Source organism: Euleptes europaea, chromosome 2, assembly GCF_029931775.1.
Source record: "Euleptes europaea isolate rEulEur1 chromosome 2, rEulEur1.hap1, whole genome shotgun sequence".
Lineage (NCBI taxonomy): Eukaryota > Metazoa > Chordata > Lepidosauria > Squamata > Sphaerodactylidae > Euleptes > Euleptes europaea.
The window spans coordinates 115,114,656-115,132,244 of record NC_079313.1 but is presented as its reverse complement, the minus strand read 5'-3'; the positions used below and the strand labels follow the sequence as shown (position 1 = coordinate 115,132,244).

The window sequence follows — 17,589 nt, the reverse complement described above, 5'->3', positions numbered from 1 at the left end:
GAAAGCCTTCGACAACCTCTTTTGAAAGTTCAGTTCTCCAGAAAAAATAAAGGTTGTCCCCAGTCTAAAAATGAACACTCGCATATGTCAGTCAAAATTTAGTGGCTAGTAGCCTAGACAGCAGCCATCCAGGCTATTGGGATTTGGGTCCTATAGGTAGATGTAACACAAACATGGGAATACTGTTCTTTGTACATAGTGCATGCACCACTTTGTGGATACTGACAGTAAACAAGACTTTAATACTAAGTTTGTGCGTCATCTTCCAAAAAACAGACAGATGTCTCCAGATAGCACAAAAGCAATTGTGAAAAGAGGTTGTGAGTGGATGCCGCTGAAGGGATTAGAACTTGGTGCTTTTTACCTCCCCGTAGGCTTCATACAGCTTGTCGAGAAGCTCCTTCTTCTCCTTCTCTGGCAAGAAGCTAGACTTGGCTGCATTTATGTTCTGGGGGCAGAAAAAAACATAAAAGTAGAAGGCGACTTTATTCCAGAAAGTATTTCTGCAGTCGCAAAGCCTCCATGAGCTGCAGAGGCATGCAAACAGTTGAAATAATGGACAGCTTTGCTGATCCTGACTATTTTTTACCCTTTTGTTGATTTAGAGGAAAAATAGATTTTTTAAGGCACAAAAAAGGCACCTTAGGTCATGATAAAATATTCTTTCAAAGAGAAAAATGGAATTATTTAACTGCCAGAACGTGCATGGCATTAACACTCTAAAACTTATCAGTGGATAGACAATACTAACACTACACACTAAAGAATCCTGTTCATTTGAAAAGGTCCATCTGAAAGAATGAGCCTTGGATACTCATCGTGAAGGCTCCTTCTGCTGAGAGATACGAAGGGCATCTACTATTGGGTGTTTCGGCCTCGCATGCTTCGGGAGGCAGGACTTAAAAAACTTTCACTCCCACTCCTGTCTCCTGGGAAACGCCCCCTATCTTCTCCAGTTCAATACTTTCCGAGAATCAAAGGGCTCAAACATCACCCCAACAGGAAGGAAGTAAACTCAAGAATGTAATACGATTAACACGGAAAAAACAGTGTAACAGGCAAGCACATCAGTACAGAACAACAGTGCTAAAGGGTAAGTAACTACAGAAATATACGTATGATAAAAACTAGTTGACTTAATCCAGACAGGTAGTCTACAGGGTAAGAGTAACGTCACCTTACCGGTAATTATGGAATCACAGTGCTGAGAATTAAACCCATGAACTTCTCCCTCCATATAACTTATGACGTCTGGGAGGGAAGATGCCCTTCGTATCTCAGAGCAGAAGGAGCCTTCACGGTGAGTATCCAAGGCTCATTCTCACTCTGAGAGAGAAGGGCATCTACTATTGGGACATACCAGAGCTGGCCCACCTTGGGAGGGATTAGACGTCCTGTAGCACAATTTGAAGGACCCGTCTACCAAAGGCGGCATCCGACGAAGCATAGAGGTTTAACTTCTAGTGCCTAACGAACATGGAAATAGACGACCACGTAGCGGCCTTACATATTTCATCTAGCGAGGCTCTATGGTCAAATGCGGTAGAAGTAGCCGCACTCCTAACTGAATGGGCAGTAATCCTGGGAGGCACTGGTAGATTACTATGTGTGTAAGCGTGGGATATAGTAATGGCTCTACTAACTGCTGTCCTAGACATGGGTTTGCCCCTGTTGGGCGGGGTGAGATTGATAAACAGTGAGTCAGAGGTTCTAAGAGGACCTGTCCATCTGATATAGATACGCAAGGCTCGTCTTAAATCTAGGGAATGCCATTCTTTCTCTTTCTGCGATTTTGGATGAGGACAAAAGGAGGGTAGAACTAACTCCTGTTCCCTATGAAACTTAAAACTAACTTTTGGACAGAAGGACAGGTCTGGTCTGAGGACCACCTTATCTGCGTGGGAGGTGCAGAGCCCCGGCCTAATAGACAGTGCACTGAGCTCTGACACCCTGCGTGCTGAAGTCACCGCTGTAAGGAATAGAGTTTTCATGCGTAGCCAAGTGAGGTCTGTCGCGCACAGCTTGTCTGGATTTCAGGAGTTTACCTGGTAGCAACTTCACACCACGCAGTTCTGCTATGTACAGTTTATTTACAATATTTACACAGAGTCCTTTGGCAGTTAACATTCACAGCTCTGAGCAACAGCATGCTCCGCCAGCATGTATATTTCAGGCAAGAGGTAACTTACATTCACTACACAGACTTATATACACATTTATGACCAATCACAGTTCACTTGAGATGAGTCATTCTGGAAATCCCCATTCCTGGCTGTACAAACTGGATCAGACCAGCATCATCACATGACTTAGCTGTCACTCTGATCAGTATGATCTGTTTAGCAAACTGCAGACTAGGCATAACTTTGACATATGTTGACAAGGTCTACTTGGCAAAGGGGCTCGAATGGCGGCTTAGTCAAGGCCCTTAGGACCGTATGTAAACTCCATGTCGGGAACCTATGAACAATTGGAGGGGATATCAGCGTGACTCCCTTCAAGAAGGCCTGGATGTGAGGGTGTCTTGTAATTGGAAATCCCGCTACCTTAGGGACTATGGTGGCAATGGCCGCTAACTGTCTTTGTAGAGTGGAAGCTTTCAGTCCCTGCTTGCGTCCATCCTGTAAGAAGTGAAGGATATTAGCCACGCGAGGTTTTAGGGAGTGGACTTTTTTACGTCAGCACCACGTTGCAAAGGCTTTCCAAGATGTGTTATATATCCTGATCGTAGAAGGTCTGTAAGACGCCAAGATGGTTTCGGTGACCTCTGGGGAATAACCTAAAGGTAGGAACCAATCCCTTTCAAAGCCCAGGCGGTCAGCTTGTACCATCCTGGGTTGGGGTGAAGGATTGGACCTTGATGTAGAAGGTCTTCTCTGAGCGGTAGCCTCCAGGGTTTCTGTGTGGACAGTTCCATCAGGACCGGAAACCATGGTCGTCATGGCCAGTACGGAGCCACTAGTGTCACCGATACCTGTAGTTCCCTGATGCGACGTACCACTCTTGGTATTAGAGGGAACGGAGGGAATGCATACAGGTGTTCGCTGGGCCATGTTGCCACCAGTGCGTCGGTCTGTTCCACCCCGTACTGCTTGTACCGTGTGAAGAACCTCAGTAGCTTTTGATTTCCTCGCGCGGCAAAGAGATCCACTGTTGCACAACCGAATCGTTGAGAGATCTGATGGAATACTTCGTTGTGGAGAGACCACTCGGCCTCGTTCAGGGTTTCTCTGCTGAGCAAGTCCGCCTGTACATTCAGGGTCCCCTGAATGTGTTCCGCATAGATGGAAGACAGGTTGGCCTCGGTCCAGAGCATCAACAATCTGGCCTCACTGCTGAGTGTCGCTGAACGAAACCCCCCCTGTTTGTTGATGTGAGCCTTCGTGGCAACACTGTCTGTTCTGACCAGGAGGTTTGCTCCCTGGAGCTGTGGTTGAAAGAATTTCAAGGCCTTTAGGACTGCTCTGGTCTCTAGAGTGTTGATGTGAAGTCTTCTTTCCCGAGCGGTCCACGCTCCTTGTGCTGGTTGGCCCAGAAGTGTGGCTCTCCATCCCGATAGGCAAGCGTCGGTGAACATCTCCACTGGAGGGGGTTTGATGAACAACAGGCCTTTGGATAGGTTCGTGGGCTCCGCGCCCACCAGGTGATGCTGGACTTCACCTGTTCCGGTACAAGTATTTTTCTGTCGCATTTTTGTGCAATGTCCTTTTGGTAAATGTAATGTAGACCTTGCAGTGGTCTCGTGTGCAACCTTGCCCACTGGACACAAGGGATGCAGGATATCATCAGTCCTTGAAATTTGGCCAAAAACATGAGATGGGGTGACTTGGTGATGATTGTGCGTTTGGCGATGGCACAGATCTTGGTGATTTTGTCCTCCGGTAGTATGAGCAGGATGCTCGATGTGTCTATGTAGACACCCAGATGTCGGATGCGCTGAGATGGTGTCAGCTGACTCTTGCCGAAATTTGTCAGGAACCCATGATCTTTCAACATTTTCAGAACAATGTCCATGTGTTCCTGGCTCTGCTGTCTCGACGATGCACAGATCAAAAGATCATCTAGTTAGGGGTGTATTCTTATTCCCCTCTGGCGAGCGATCACTACCACTGTTATCATGACCTTTGAAAATACCCGCGGAGCAGAGGTTAAGCAGAATGGGAGGGCTCTGAATTGGTAGTGCTGTTGACAGTATTGAAAGCGCAGGAACCTGCGGTGTGAAGGGTGGATTGGAACATGGAGGTACGCTTCCCTGAGGTCTACTGAAGTGAGGAAGTCCCCCGTTCTGAGGGCCTCTGAGATTGACTTTAGAGTCTCCATGTGGAATCTTTTTCGATGGATGAACTTGTTTAAAAATTTTAAGTCGAGAATGGCTCACCAATTGCCGTCTCTTTTCGGAACTGTGAAGAAGATGGCATATATACCCGATCTTCTCTCCAGGAGAGGTACTTCCTCTATGGCATGAATGTCTACTAGGTGTTGTATAGCCAACAACATTTTCAGTTGCTTTTCCTTGTTCATAGGATATGGTGAAGGGATCACCCGACTTGGAGGAGTCTTGAAAAATTCTATTTGGTAACCCATTGACACTATCCTCATGACCCAAGGGTCTGGTTGGGAGGAGGACCATTGGTCCAGGAAAAGACTGAGCCTGCCCCCCACAGGCTGAGGGAAGGCGTCACTGCTTGGATTGTAGTGGGGTTTTATCCCCCTTATCTGACTGGTAGTTGGAGAAACAGGAGTTCCTGGAGAAGCGCCCGCCTCTGCGAAAGGAACCACGCTGAGAGTTCCACTGACTTCTCCTATTATCCTCTAGGTATCGTGACAGAGTATGGTAGGACCGAAAGGAAGTCTGGTTGGGGTATTTATTGTCCCTACGTAATACTTTGGGCAGGGCCTTCTTTTTATCCTTGGTCTCCACAAGGATCGACTCTAGCGAGTCCCCAAACAGCTTGCTGCCCTGGTATGGGTAGCCCATGAGCACTATTTTAGATCGGTGCTCTACCTGCCAAGGGTGTATCCACATGGCTCTCCTGGCTGCCACCGTAGTGGCCACTGCCCTGGCCGAGAATACTATGGCATCGAGGGATGAGTCAGCCAAGAATGACACAGCTTTTAAAATCCGTGATACGCCTTTCAGGGCATTTTTATCATCTTCAGGGATGAGTTGCCCCAGCTTCCTGACCCACACCATTGCAGCCCTAGAGACAAGGGTTGACGTGATGGACGCACTAGCCGCCAGGGCCGAAGCCTCGTGGGAGCACTTGCAGGCTAAATCTACCTTACGGTCTACAGGGTCTCTAATCATCACCTGGCCTTCCTCTGTAGCCAGGTCTGCAGAGTGCAGCGTGGAGACTGGTGACTCTACGGGGGGAACGCTGAAAAGTTCTGCTGAGGGACTAGCTAAATTGTAAAACTTTTTTGTAGATTGAGGAACCCTCTTTCCCCCTAGAGGCTTGGCCCACTCGGCCTTGACTAGTCCTGTAAAGTAATCAGGGACAGGAAAAATTCTGGAAGGGGCATCATTCATATGGAAAAACTCTCTTGCCCCTTTCCTTTTCTCAGAGGAGGCGTCTTTAGAGTCCTCTGATAGGTCTAGCGCTGCCAGCGTTTTGGTCAATAGGGAGGGAAAATCCTCCGCATTAAAGATTCGGTTTTGTTTATTTTCTACAACCGTCTCCTCCTCGCTGGAGGAGAACTCGCCCTCCTCTTTTTCCCCTTCCTCCTCATCTGTGGAGAATGGGGAGGTATCAGGCCCCTGTTGCCTAGATAGAGGGAAGTCTGAGGCTTTGAGTCGGCACCAGTGGGCTTCGTATCTCCCCTCCTTGCTTTATGGCGCGATCCCACACTTGTCTTGTGCCGGGGGGAGAAGCCTCCCTTGAGGTTGATGCAAGAGGAGGGGTCAAGGGGAGGGTAAACTGACCATTCTTAACCCTTCTGAAAAGGAGTCCCTAATGAGGGCGGCTAGTTCAGCTCTTAAAAAGTCCAGCCCCCCCCACTCCTGCAAGCATCGGCTGCGAGAGTACATTACCATCGGTGGCTTCTTTAGTGGCCCCTGGGCGAGCTGACTCGGCGCCATCTTGTGGAGTCGGAGCGGCAGTCGCCGCTGTGTGCTCCGCGCCGCGGCTCAGAGTTGGAACGGCGATAGCCATTGTGTGCTCGAGTGCCTGTCCTGGGATCGGAGCAGCCGAAGCCGGTGTGTGTCCCTGAGAGCCTGGAGGCTGTGACGGAGCTGAGCTCATTCTCTGAAACTTTGGAGCTTTATGAATTCGGCTTTATGAATTTCCACGCGCCGACCCAACCTTCTTTCTCTTTGATACGGCTTTCTTATTTTTAGCTTTTAGGCTTAATGATTGACTGCAGGAGGGCTGCTCCCCGTCAGAAGCCGGTCTCAAAAGAGAAGGGTCTAAATCACCCTGCATAACAAAAAGGTCTGGGCGACCCTCCGCCATTTTGTTTTGGCGGGAAGCTAGCTATTATTCCCTCACCCTCCAAAGGTCCCTCAGAAGGGTGGACAAACACAGAGGGAGGGATAGTACACAAGGTTAGAAAATAGGTAAAGAGGGAATGGATTAGGTAAAGAATAACAAATAACAAGACAAAACCTTTCCTATAGCTGCACAGAGAGCTGCAAAAAATACGATCTCCCGATAGCGAGGCAGGAAAGAACTGGAGAAGATAGGGGGCGTTTCCCAGGAGACAGGAGTGGGAGTGAAAGTTTTTTAAGTCCTGCCTCCCGAAGCATGCGAAGCCAAAACACCCAATAGTAGATGCCCTTCTCCCTCAGAGCGAGAATGGGGGATCTAACCCCAAGACACCCCCTCCCCCGGTCTTTCTACAGCAGGAAAATGCAGCTGAATGAGTGGAGACATGGACATTAACTGGCTCAGTCCTTGAATTATTGACTTTTACTGGGGATGGTTATTGGGTTGGATCACTACAAAGATTGTGAAATCCACACAAAGATCCCTGATCCTTCCAGCTTTCTGTTTCACTCAGCAGCCATTTCTGATCCTGGCAAAAGTTTATTGCTGACGTTATGGGACCTGTGTGGAGTAACAGCCATACATGCTGAGAGGCTGCAGAGGGGAAGGGAAGGGGAAAGGGGTGAAATTGCACCCCTCCTTGCATCTCCCTCTGCAGATCTCCATTCATGCAAGAGGCAGGAAGGAATATTTTCGCCCCTTCCTACCTGCAGCCTTTTGACCTGTGTGGCTATTACGCCTCATGGATCCACAATCCCAGGAAAAATTCCCCTGATGTCAGAAGTAGCTGCTAGGGGGAGGGGAAAGACAGGAACATCAGCTACAGTCAGTACCTTTAGCTGATGGATTGTGGGGTCCAACCCACTGTGTTACAGGCTTATGGTTCTAATTGTATTGTTTAATATTGTTTTACATTTTGTCACTTGCTTTAGGTTTCTGTGACAAAGAGAAAAAAAGGAGGCTTAAATAAATACTCTCAACATTAAGTCCTAAATCTAAGCGTATCCCTCCTTTTAACTAAAGTAGCCAGGAAGTGAAATCCTTACTACAGACAGCACGGGGTGAAGTGCATCAGTTTCTCATGTGGAAACCTCCACATTCAGAGGCCGTCAAGCCTCTGAATCCCAGTGCCAGGAGGCAACATCAGAGGAAGGCCTCTGTGACAGACAGCTGTATAATGATGAGTTGTCCCAGTCATAGAACCTTGAGTGACAATAGGTTTGAACAGAACCCCCCCCCCCAAAGAATTCTACAAGTGGCAGTTGAGCGAGACCATTAAAAAGAGACAGCTGACAACTGACTGTGGAAACTGACAGCTGAGGTCGGCAGCTAGAGTGAGAGGAACACCTTTGTTTACAATCAAGAAGGATCTTGTGTGTGAGGGAAGTGATCTGAGTATCCTTCCCTAAGGGAAATAAATCCTAAGTAAAGAGGGTGATTCCTAAATAGTTTTAAGGAAGAAAACTGCACGGAATTGTGTTTGTTCCTAACTCGTACAACTTAAGAAATATTGTTTCAAGAAGCTTATGTAAACTAAGCGGTGACTGCCAATTGAACTCTATCTCAGTGTACTTCAAAAGTATCAACACCTGTCTGTGAACTACATCAGATACATCCTGATTACAAAATATCTATTGCTTATAAACATCCCAAGCTTCCTCATTCCTGTTGCTTTGTTATCAGCTGAGTTTATTTTCTGAAACCTCCCTGCAAACCTGACTTTATAATTTCCTCAAAAGAGACAAACCAGTGTTGAGTTTTTATTTCATTAAGCCTCTCGTGCCATATTTCTGACTTTTATAAAGAAAGATCTCCCAACCATCTTAAGTATGGGACTGAAAAACAACAGGAGACAATCCAGACGTCTCAGGAGTGATAGTGGTGGTTGGTAAGGAAAAATAATTAAAACAAAAGGTGAGCTGTCACAGCCTCGGCCTCTATGCCCTGTTGTTGGCCCTTCAGAGGAACTGGATGGCCACTGTGGGACAGGATGCTGGATTAGATGGTTCACTGATCTGATCCAGCAGGTCTCTTTTTATGTGGTTTTCAGGGACCAAAACCACACAAATGTACTAAGACATATGGTGAACACAATCCTTTATAAAACATGATCATTTCCTACGATTGTATACCCACTGTAGTAAATTAACAGTGTGCAGTGTAAATCAATGGTCTCCTCTTTACTGTTCCTACACCTTCAGATATCTGATTGTGTACAGATGTATGGTAGTTCTCCTGGCTGTGATAGTAGATGACAGCCTACCAATGTAGCTGTATGCCTGCCTTGGTTAAGTTTCCACAGAATCATCTCTACCCTAAAGATGCAACTTTTTGAAAAGTTGAACACTGGCTGCAGTTCTAAGCACATTTACTTGGATGGAAGTTCCAAGCAAATGGTTTTAGTAGGCAAATTACTGCATAAGGAAAGTGCAGACAATGCATTTCCAAAGGGAACAACCCCAAACCCACTTACCACTCTCTTGAATTCTTGTTCAGTGAAGCCCATAGAGTCTTTCGCTATTTTGTAGTCAGTGTGAATTGTGGAGTTAAAAATGAGAGGATCATCTGTATTCAAGGAATAATTGGTACCATCCTTCATAAACCTGGAAAATCAGAATTAAAACTGGGACAGTTTTAAAGGAGATTTACACCCTGTATTTTTTCCATAAAGTAAAAACAGTTAGAGTTGTTTTCATATTTGTATACACATTTCCCTCCAAGCTATGGGGTGAAGTGTACACCTGTATGTTCCTTTTCTGTATTATAAAACTAGACAGATAAAACCTCAAGGAATGCTTCAGACCAAAGCCAGGAGCAAAATAGTTAGATAGGTGTAGCAATTTGGGGCTTAAGTACAGTGGCCCTCCATGAAAAAGACTGGAAATGAACAAAAATATATTTTATTGCCCCCAGACATACATGGAGCAGCATATTCCATGTATTGCTTAACAATCCATTCCAGCAGTTTAAAAAATAATCATGTGATATATTGAGAAAACCAGGTAGTTTGCTTCATGTTACTGAACAATAATGCAAATATAAATAAGTTGAATGTAAGAAGATGGTTTTATTTTAGATAAATTTATACTCCGCTTTTCTCCCCAGTTGGGACCAAAAGCAGTTTATAAAATAATTTCACCCTTCCGCATTTTATTCTCACAACAACCCTGTGAGGTAGGTTAGCTGAAAGTAATAGAGAGTGACTGACTCAAGGTCACCCAGCAAGCTTCCATGATAGATGGACCATTCAAGCCTGAATCTCCCAGATCCTAGTCCATACTAACCACTACACAATGCTGGCACTATACTGAAAATATAAAGAATTTAACCCCCATGGCCCCCAGTTTCACAGAAAGAGATAAAATCGCTGATTGGCCAGCTAAAAAATGGAAAAGCACCAGGCTCAGATGGTATTCCCCCAGAATTTTTAAAAGAAAACATCGACTGGTGGGGCCCCTTCCTATCATCACTCTTTACCTATATTGACAAAACAGGCCATATCCCAAAGGATTGGAGGTTGGCTGTAGTGGTTCCATTCTTCAAGAAAGGCAGGAGAGACGACCCCTCTAATTACTGGCCCATTAGCCTCCTGAACATCATTAGCAAAATATATGCAAGACACCTGCTAGAAAAATTTGTCAGCTAGCTCAACCAAGAAGATATAATAGAACAGGAACAGGCTGGTTTCAGGGAAGGTAGATCCACAATAGACCTCTGCCTCACCCTCCAACATCTTATAGAAAAGTACTCTTCGAAGGGGAAATCCTCACTGTATGCCGCCTTTATAGATCTTAAGGCAGCTTTTGATTCTATTTCCAGACCCCTATTATGGGCTAAATTGGAATCCTCCTCCATCGACAGGAGGCTTCTCTTCCTCATACATGCCCTCCATAATCAGACTACATGAAGAGTAAGATGCAGTAGGGAAGGACACCTCACAGACCCAGTCAACACCTATAAGGGAGTCAGGCAGGGCTGCCTTTTAGCCCCTGCATTATTTATTTACTACATAAACAACATCCCCAACTGCCTAAATGAAACTGATCTGCATCCCCCTAAACCGGCACATCGGCATATTTCAGTTCTATTGTATGCAGATGACACCGTTATATCATCCAGAGCCCCTATAGGACTTAAAAGAGCTCTTGCCAGATTCGCCTTATATTGCGATAATGAAAAACTAACCATCAATTTTCAAAAAAACAAAGATAATGGCTTTTGGCAAACGCCCAAAACTTAGAGTCTGGAACTTGGGCATAGGCTGGAGCAGGTGAACACCTTTAAGTATTTGGGAGTAGTCCTACAGGCTTCAGGCTCCAAGCAGGCCCACAGTAACTATGTGGCCAGCCTGGGGGATAGATCAGTGTACAGTATAACCAAATTCCTCCGCACAAAGGGGGCGCACTTCATCCCAGCAGCTCTCAAACTATGTCAGGCCAAAACACTGGCACAACTGCTCTACGGAACACATCTCGGACCCCCCTCTTGTTTAGCACCACTGGAACGAGTCCAGTCTAAGTTCCTAAGTTCCTTAGACTGGTTCTCCAGGTCCCTAGACGTGTATCAAACCCCTTGGCACGCCAAGAAACAGGTATGCTAAGAGTAGAAGCAAGAGTGTGCATATCATCCCTCCTCCTATGGTTAAAAATAAAACTCAATCTCCATGGTCTTCTTCCCCTGATTCTAATTGACAACTTTGAATCCAAATGGCAAAAGGCCGTGAGAAGCAAGTTGGAGAGTCTGGGTCTCTCCCCCCAGGCTTTGCTGAAGATGGGTAGAGATCAAGCAAAGAAAATTATAACCCAGAGAGTTAATGATTTTTTACCTAACTGTAAATTATTTTAATTATATATACTCTTTCAATTTAATATGACACAACTTTTAAACAATATCAATGTACCCGTGGTAACATTGCTGTTATGTTCTTAATCTTTATTGGCGCAATGCGGCAATAAATGTACTACTACTATAAAGAATTTAACAACTTACCTTACTACAGGATGATCACGAAATTTGGGTTTACATGCTCCAGTGAGATAACTTGACAAAGGGCATACCTGTACGTTTGCCATTTTAAAAGAAGAAAAAAACAAAGTCTACTTTGAGAGAACAAGACTGTGCTCTTATAAAGCAGGTCATAACTTAGATGAAAATGGTTTTCTCATTTATCACTCCTAACACTCAAGCTGTCCAAATATACCAACCTCTCTTCCTTACCAAGGGGAGAATGCATTTTTCAAGGCACCAATAAGTATAAAATTGTAAGCATTGTGATCACAGTCATTCCAACCCAGTTCTGCAAATAAGACTGGGCTGTTTGTGCAGAGTTGGCTCCCACAGGCTTGCCACATGGGATCAACGGTACTCTATTCAAGAATGATTTAGGAAGGAAGGTCACCACACCAAAGCTACTCCTGCAGCGACACAGACTCTGCAGTCAGGTGCGAGGTAAGTGAACCACAAAGAGAAGATCACACATCAGGATATATCCTTTGTATAGCTGCCACAATGGTTTGGGGCCAGTTCTTTTACAGGGTTTATCTAGAACTTCTCAGGTGGGAAGGGGAAGAAGATGAAGAACAAAAAAGACCTTCCTGGTGTTATATGCATAAAGGGCTTAAGGCTTAATCCTGCTCAGCGATGCCCTCTGCACCCAAATAAACGTACAGAGATTTCAGGGCCTCATGCTTTTCTTTCTTCAAAAGCATGCATTTCTTCATATTTAGGACAATCTATTTATTGCACGTTTGAGGACAATGAGGCATCAGATTTGTACTGTGCATATCTCCTTGCATAGCTGATAAGTAGCCTGATGAAATATCAAGGAGGTTGCTTTCAAATAATGTCAGAATTTCTGTAACTTATTTGCAGTTTTAGCCTAAAAGGTGACAGTGTCCCAGCAATACAAAGCAAGAACTTCTCCACTGTCAGAAAGATTATCCAGGGTGTCGTGCTATAATGTAACTCTCCTGAAAGCTGTTTTTGTACACATACATTCTGTCTACAGCGATGCCATTCTGCAAGATATCCCATTACCTCAAAATGCATGTTTTGTTTCAATAGCTGCTTATAGAGAGCTTCATCTTCCAAGACATGGTAGCCATGGCCTATTCGCTCGGCCTTTAGGATGTCGATTGCCTACAAGACAAAAAACAAAGTCCTTATTTAATTTTTTTTAAAAAAAATCTTTAGACTTCTAGACTGCCTTCTGCCCCCAGTTAACACACAAGCTACATCTGTGAACATCAAATCAAAGGGGTTCACCTAAATGGTTTTGGAATTATTACCCAAACTATTTAATATTTACAGATATCATATTGTTCTATTAGCTATAGGACAGGCATGGGCATCTATAATGCAGAACACATAAGGAAAATGGATTAGATTTAGATAAAGGTGGAGTGAAAATTGGTGAAAGGAGCATTGAAAATCTGAGATATGTAGATGATACCACATTACTGGCAGGCTTGAAAATGACTACTGATGAAGGTTAAAGCAGAAAGTGCCAAAGCAGGATTACGACTGAACATCAAGGAGACAAAAGTAATGACTGAGGAATTATGCAACTTTAAAGCTGACAATGATTTTCTATACTTTGGCTCATCCAAAAGGGAGACTAAAACCAACAAATCAGAAGGCGATTCAGACCGGAAAGAGCAGCCATGAAGGAGCTAGAAAAGATCCTAAAGTGTAAGGATGTGTCACTGGCGACCAAGGTAATTCATATTATAGTAGTCCACATTACTACATATAGGTGTGAAACTCGGACAATGAAGAAAGCTGACAGGAAGAAAGGAGAGTTTTATGGATATCATGGGCCATCAAAAAGACAAATAAGTGGGTTCAAATCAAGCCTGAATCCTCCCTAGAAGCTAAAATGACTGATGCTATTGTTCTTTGGTCACATTATGAGAAGACAAGTCACTGGAAAAGACAATAATGCTAGGAAAAGTAGAAGGCAGCAGGAAAAGAGGAAGACCCAATATGAGATTGATTTATTCAATAAAGGAAGCCATGACCCTCAGTTTGCAAGACCTCAGCTAGGCTCTTGACAGGATGTTCTTTAGGTCGTTAATTTACAGGGTTGCCAGAAGTCAGAAACAACCTGAGGGCACTTAAAACACACACATACACATAGGCATTCTGGATACTCTGCAGAAGCATTATTTCCATAGGCTTCCAGGCACAATTCATAGTCCTGGTTCTTATATTTAAGGCCCAAAATGCCTTGGGCCCTGACCTCGATAGTCCAGGCTAGCCTGGTCTTGTCAGATCTCAAAAGCTAAGCAGGGTCGCCCCTGGTTAGTATTTGGATGGGTGACCACCAAGGAATAACAGGGTGGTTACACAGAGACAGGCAATGGCAAACCACCTCTGAATGCCTCTTATCTTGAAAACCCTACAGAGTCATCCTAAGTCAGCTGTGACTTGCCCCCCCCCAAAAAAAAAGGCTTGGGGCCAGGGTATCTGAAGGACCACCTCCCCTGATCTCTGTGCTCCCACCTGCAGAGCTCAGTGGTGATCAGAGGGAGGGCTTTTCCCGTGGCAGCACCTTGCCTTAGGAATGCCCTCCCCCTTGAGGCTCACCTAGCACCTATTTTACTGTCCTTTAGATGCCAGGAGAAAACATTTCTTTTGACCCAGACTTCTAACTGTATGGTTCCCATCTTTTAAAACTGTTTTTAACATCTGCTTCCAGCCTAAGGACAGTTTTATAAATATCATTTTAGGCTGCTGGATGTTATTATGCCCCTGGCTAGTTTTATTATTAATAACTTTCTTATGTTATTTCTATGAATTTTTTAAAAATATTTTGAACGGTCTCAAGAAAGTCTCTGGAAAGATGGCATATAAAATTTCAAACTAAATAAACTAAATGCTTACAATGCATGTTGAGACTGATTTTTTATAAAATCATAGAGTTGGAAGGGACCACCAGGGTCATCTAGTCCTACCCCGTGCACAATGCAGGAAATTCCAAACTACCTCCCCGCCACACCCCCAGTGACCCCTACTCCATGCCCAGAAGATGGCCAAGGTGCCCTCCCTCTCATGATCTGTCTAAGGTCATAGAATCAGCATTGCTGACAGATGGCCATCTAACTACTTTTCAAGGACAACTGTTTAGTGCAATACTTCCCTCAAATGCTGAGACCTTGCTATGAACAGAGGAAGTTAATCTATTAATACATATTGTCTCCTTAGCATGCTAGTGCTGTCAATTCCCAATCCAAAATAAAATACTGTCTATAAAAACCACTATTATTTCCATACTACTATCCCCCAACAAATAATTCCCAGCTCTGTGGGTGGAATAGTAAAGCTAGGATGCGGAAAGGCCTCACAAATGCATATAAAGCATGTCCAGACACTCCCTGAGAGTTTGCCAGTTTTCTGTCAGCAAACACATAATGGAATACTGCCCCAAAAGCATCTCCTGGCATCCATGAAAGGGAAAGGATGAGAATTTTGGAGGAGGCTTAGGGGAGGTATGTCACTGGAAAGGGGGATACTTAAAAAATCCATTTGCAAATGCAAAAGCCTGTACATCGCGCTTTGGATTCTGGCCCAAAGTCAATATAAAGGATTGGCTATAACTTTTTAATAGGTAAGCCTTTGTCAGAAACTGCATCCATAGAATGGGAAAGGAACGGGGGAATGAAGAGTTATCAGTTAGTGGAGCTGGGGAAAGAACTCCAAGAAAAAGAACAGGGGACATGTAAATGAAGAAGCCTCTCCAACCAGATACTAAGATCTTCACCCAGAGCACCTGACATTACTGAGAATGAACAGGCACAAGCTTGGATCCTAAGGCGCCATTTAGTTGACGCAACAATAGTCCCTCTGACAGAATAGAATTTTCATTAGCATAAGAGGGGAGGTGATTTTTGCTGATTTCCTATCTCCTGCTGCAAACTTCCACTTTACCCCCCCCCCCAATTCCTGGGGAGTCCACTGAACTGCAGTGCCACAATTTAGGGGGGGGCCAGAAAGCTGAAGAGGGAGGCAGGGATTTTGCCTTCTTCAAGTGTGATTCTGCTTGTGCAGCTTAGCATCTAAGCCACAGTTTTCCTCTTTTAAACCTCTTGTTTTATAGACATGAAGACTAGAAACTTGTGTTCTTTCGAATTATCATTCTCAGCATTCTGATGGATGTTAGTTTCCACTTGGGAAGAAAACTACTATAATTTGATATAACTTTGATGTACTTATATGGCATTTCCAGTTAGATCTATTTTCAGTGCTTTGTGGCGCAGTTTTTACCTCTCTGATGACCTGGGGTGGGCCAACTTCGCCAGCGTGAACAGTCCGATGAATACCACATCTTTCAGCTTCCTGGTTAAAACAAACAAACAAATAAAAGGCCACACCATGAGTAGAGTGTAAATGGCAGCAAGTGGCATTATGTCAGAAGAAAATAGGTTCCAAAGGACAGTATTTGCTATCTTAACTACTTGGCTACAAACGTAGAGCTCTGAACTGGATGGCCCAGGCTACCCTGATCTCGTCAGATCTCAGAAGCTAAGCAGGGCCAGCCCTGGGTAGTAACTGGATGGGAGGCCACCAAAGGAATATCAGGGTTATTGTACAGAGGAAGGCAGACTACCTCTGAATGTCTCTTGCCTTGAAAACCCTGTGGGGTTGCCATAAGTCCGTGACGACTTGATGGCACATTACACATACAGAACTGTCCATTCTTAGCACAGCACAGTTCTGTCTAAAGGTGCTTTCTCTCCCAAACAGCAAAAGCAACTGTATTATAAAAATATAACGCAAAGCTAAAGATGACAATTTCTTGCGATTTTCAGTGGGGCTGGAGGGGGGAAAAATACAAAAAACAACCACTAGGTTATTCATAGGGGTATTCTTCACGGTGGATTTTGCTTCAGTTTCGAATCGGAGCAAATAATAAACTGATTTAAATAGCTTTTTCATGGCAGTGAAGATTCACCCCCCATCCCAATTTTTCACGGGAGAAACAGCGCACTTCTCTGCGCTGCTTACGTCTGCTGCCGCTCATGACTCACCGCTCCAAATCCGCCTAATCCCGCCCACTCTTGCCATGATCCTGTGTGTGTGTGTTTGGGGGGGGGGCATCCCGAGAGCAGTAAATCCAAGCCAAAACTCCCGTCACCCTTCTGAAGAGGGGCAGCCAGTCTGCTCTGGGTCTCCCTCCAGCCGGTGTGATCCTATGTGTGTGTGTGTGTGGGGGGGGACCATGAGAGCAGTAAATCCAAGCCAAAACTCCCGTCACCCTTCTGAAGAGGGGCAGCCAGTCTGCTCTGGGTCTCCCTCCAGCCGGTGTGATCCTATGTGTGTGTGGGGGGAGGGGACCATGAGAGCAGCAAATCCAAGCCAAAACTTCCGTCACCCTTCTGAAGAGAGGCAGCCAGTCTGCTCTGGGTCTCCCTCCTGCCGGTGCGATCCTATGTGTGAGTGTGTTGGGGAGGGGCATCCTGAGAGCGGCAAATCCAAGCCAAAACCCCCATCACCCTTCTGAAGAAGGGCAGCCAGTCTGCTTTGGGTCTCCCTCCTGCCGGTGCGATGCTGTTAGAGTGGCAACTCCCCCAGCCAATCACCGTTCTTGGGGGAGGAGAAAGGACACGTCCCGGGTAGCGAAGCAAACATTTCTTCATGGGCATCCGAGCAACAAAATGCTCTTTTACTGGAAAGTACGGCTCAGAAGTGGTTTGGATTGCCTCTCTTTTAAACCGGCTTATTTTGCTCAGTGGGGGAAAACACGGCTCTGCAGTGAATAACCAAAATTTGCCTCCGATGCAAAACAGCGTCGAAACAGCAGCAAATATCCATGAAGAATACCCCATAAGGAGCCACTTTCAGGGAAGGAATTTAAGAAATTGCTTGACACATGAACAAGTTGGCTGACCAACAGAAAGTGAAGATTAATGAATCAGCCACTTAAAAGATGTGTGTGATCTCCACATCATATATACCTCTGGATGTATGCATATTGACCCGAATTGTCTGCCTACTGTCAGGAATATGCTACTTCATCAACTGATACTACTTGTATATTCAGAAGCTGACAAAAGGTCAATGAGCAAGACTGCCCCCTGATTAAGGAATTACTTGATAAGGAATC

The 17,589-nt window shown here is 45.0% G+C and overlaps 1 protein-coding gene across 1 annotated transcript in view; it reads right to left on the bottom strand.

Annotated features, from left to right (window-relative positions):
* Window positions 1–343: 343 nt before the first annotated feature.
* The window catches only part of ADA (adenosine deaminase), a 59,976-nt gene continuing 42,730 nt past the window's right edge, over window positions 344–17,589 (bottom strand). The window contains exons 7-11 of the mRNA XM_056845268.1: window positions 15,750–15,821; window positions 12,522–12,623; window positions 11,475–11,542; window positions 8,959–9,088; window positions 344–448 (exon numbers count right to left, since the gene is read on the bottom strand). Coding sequence (XP_056701246.1) covers window positions 344–448; window positions 8,959–9,088; window positions 11,475–11,542; window positions 12,522–12,623; window positions 15,750–15,821 — 477 coding nt within the window. The remainder of the gene's footprint in view (window positions 449–8,958; window positions 9,089–11,474; window positions 11,543–12,521; window positions 12,624–15,749; window positions 15,822–17,589) is intronic.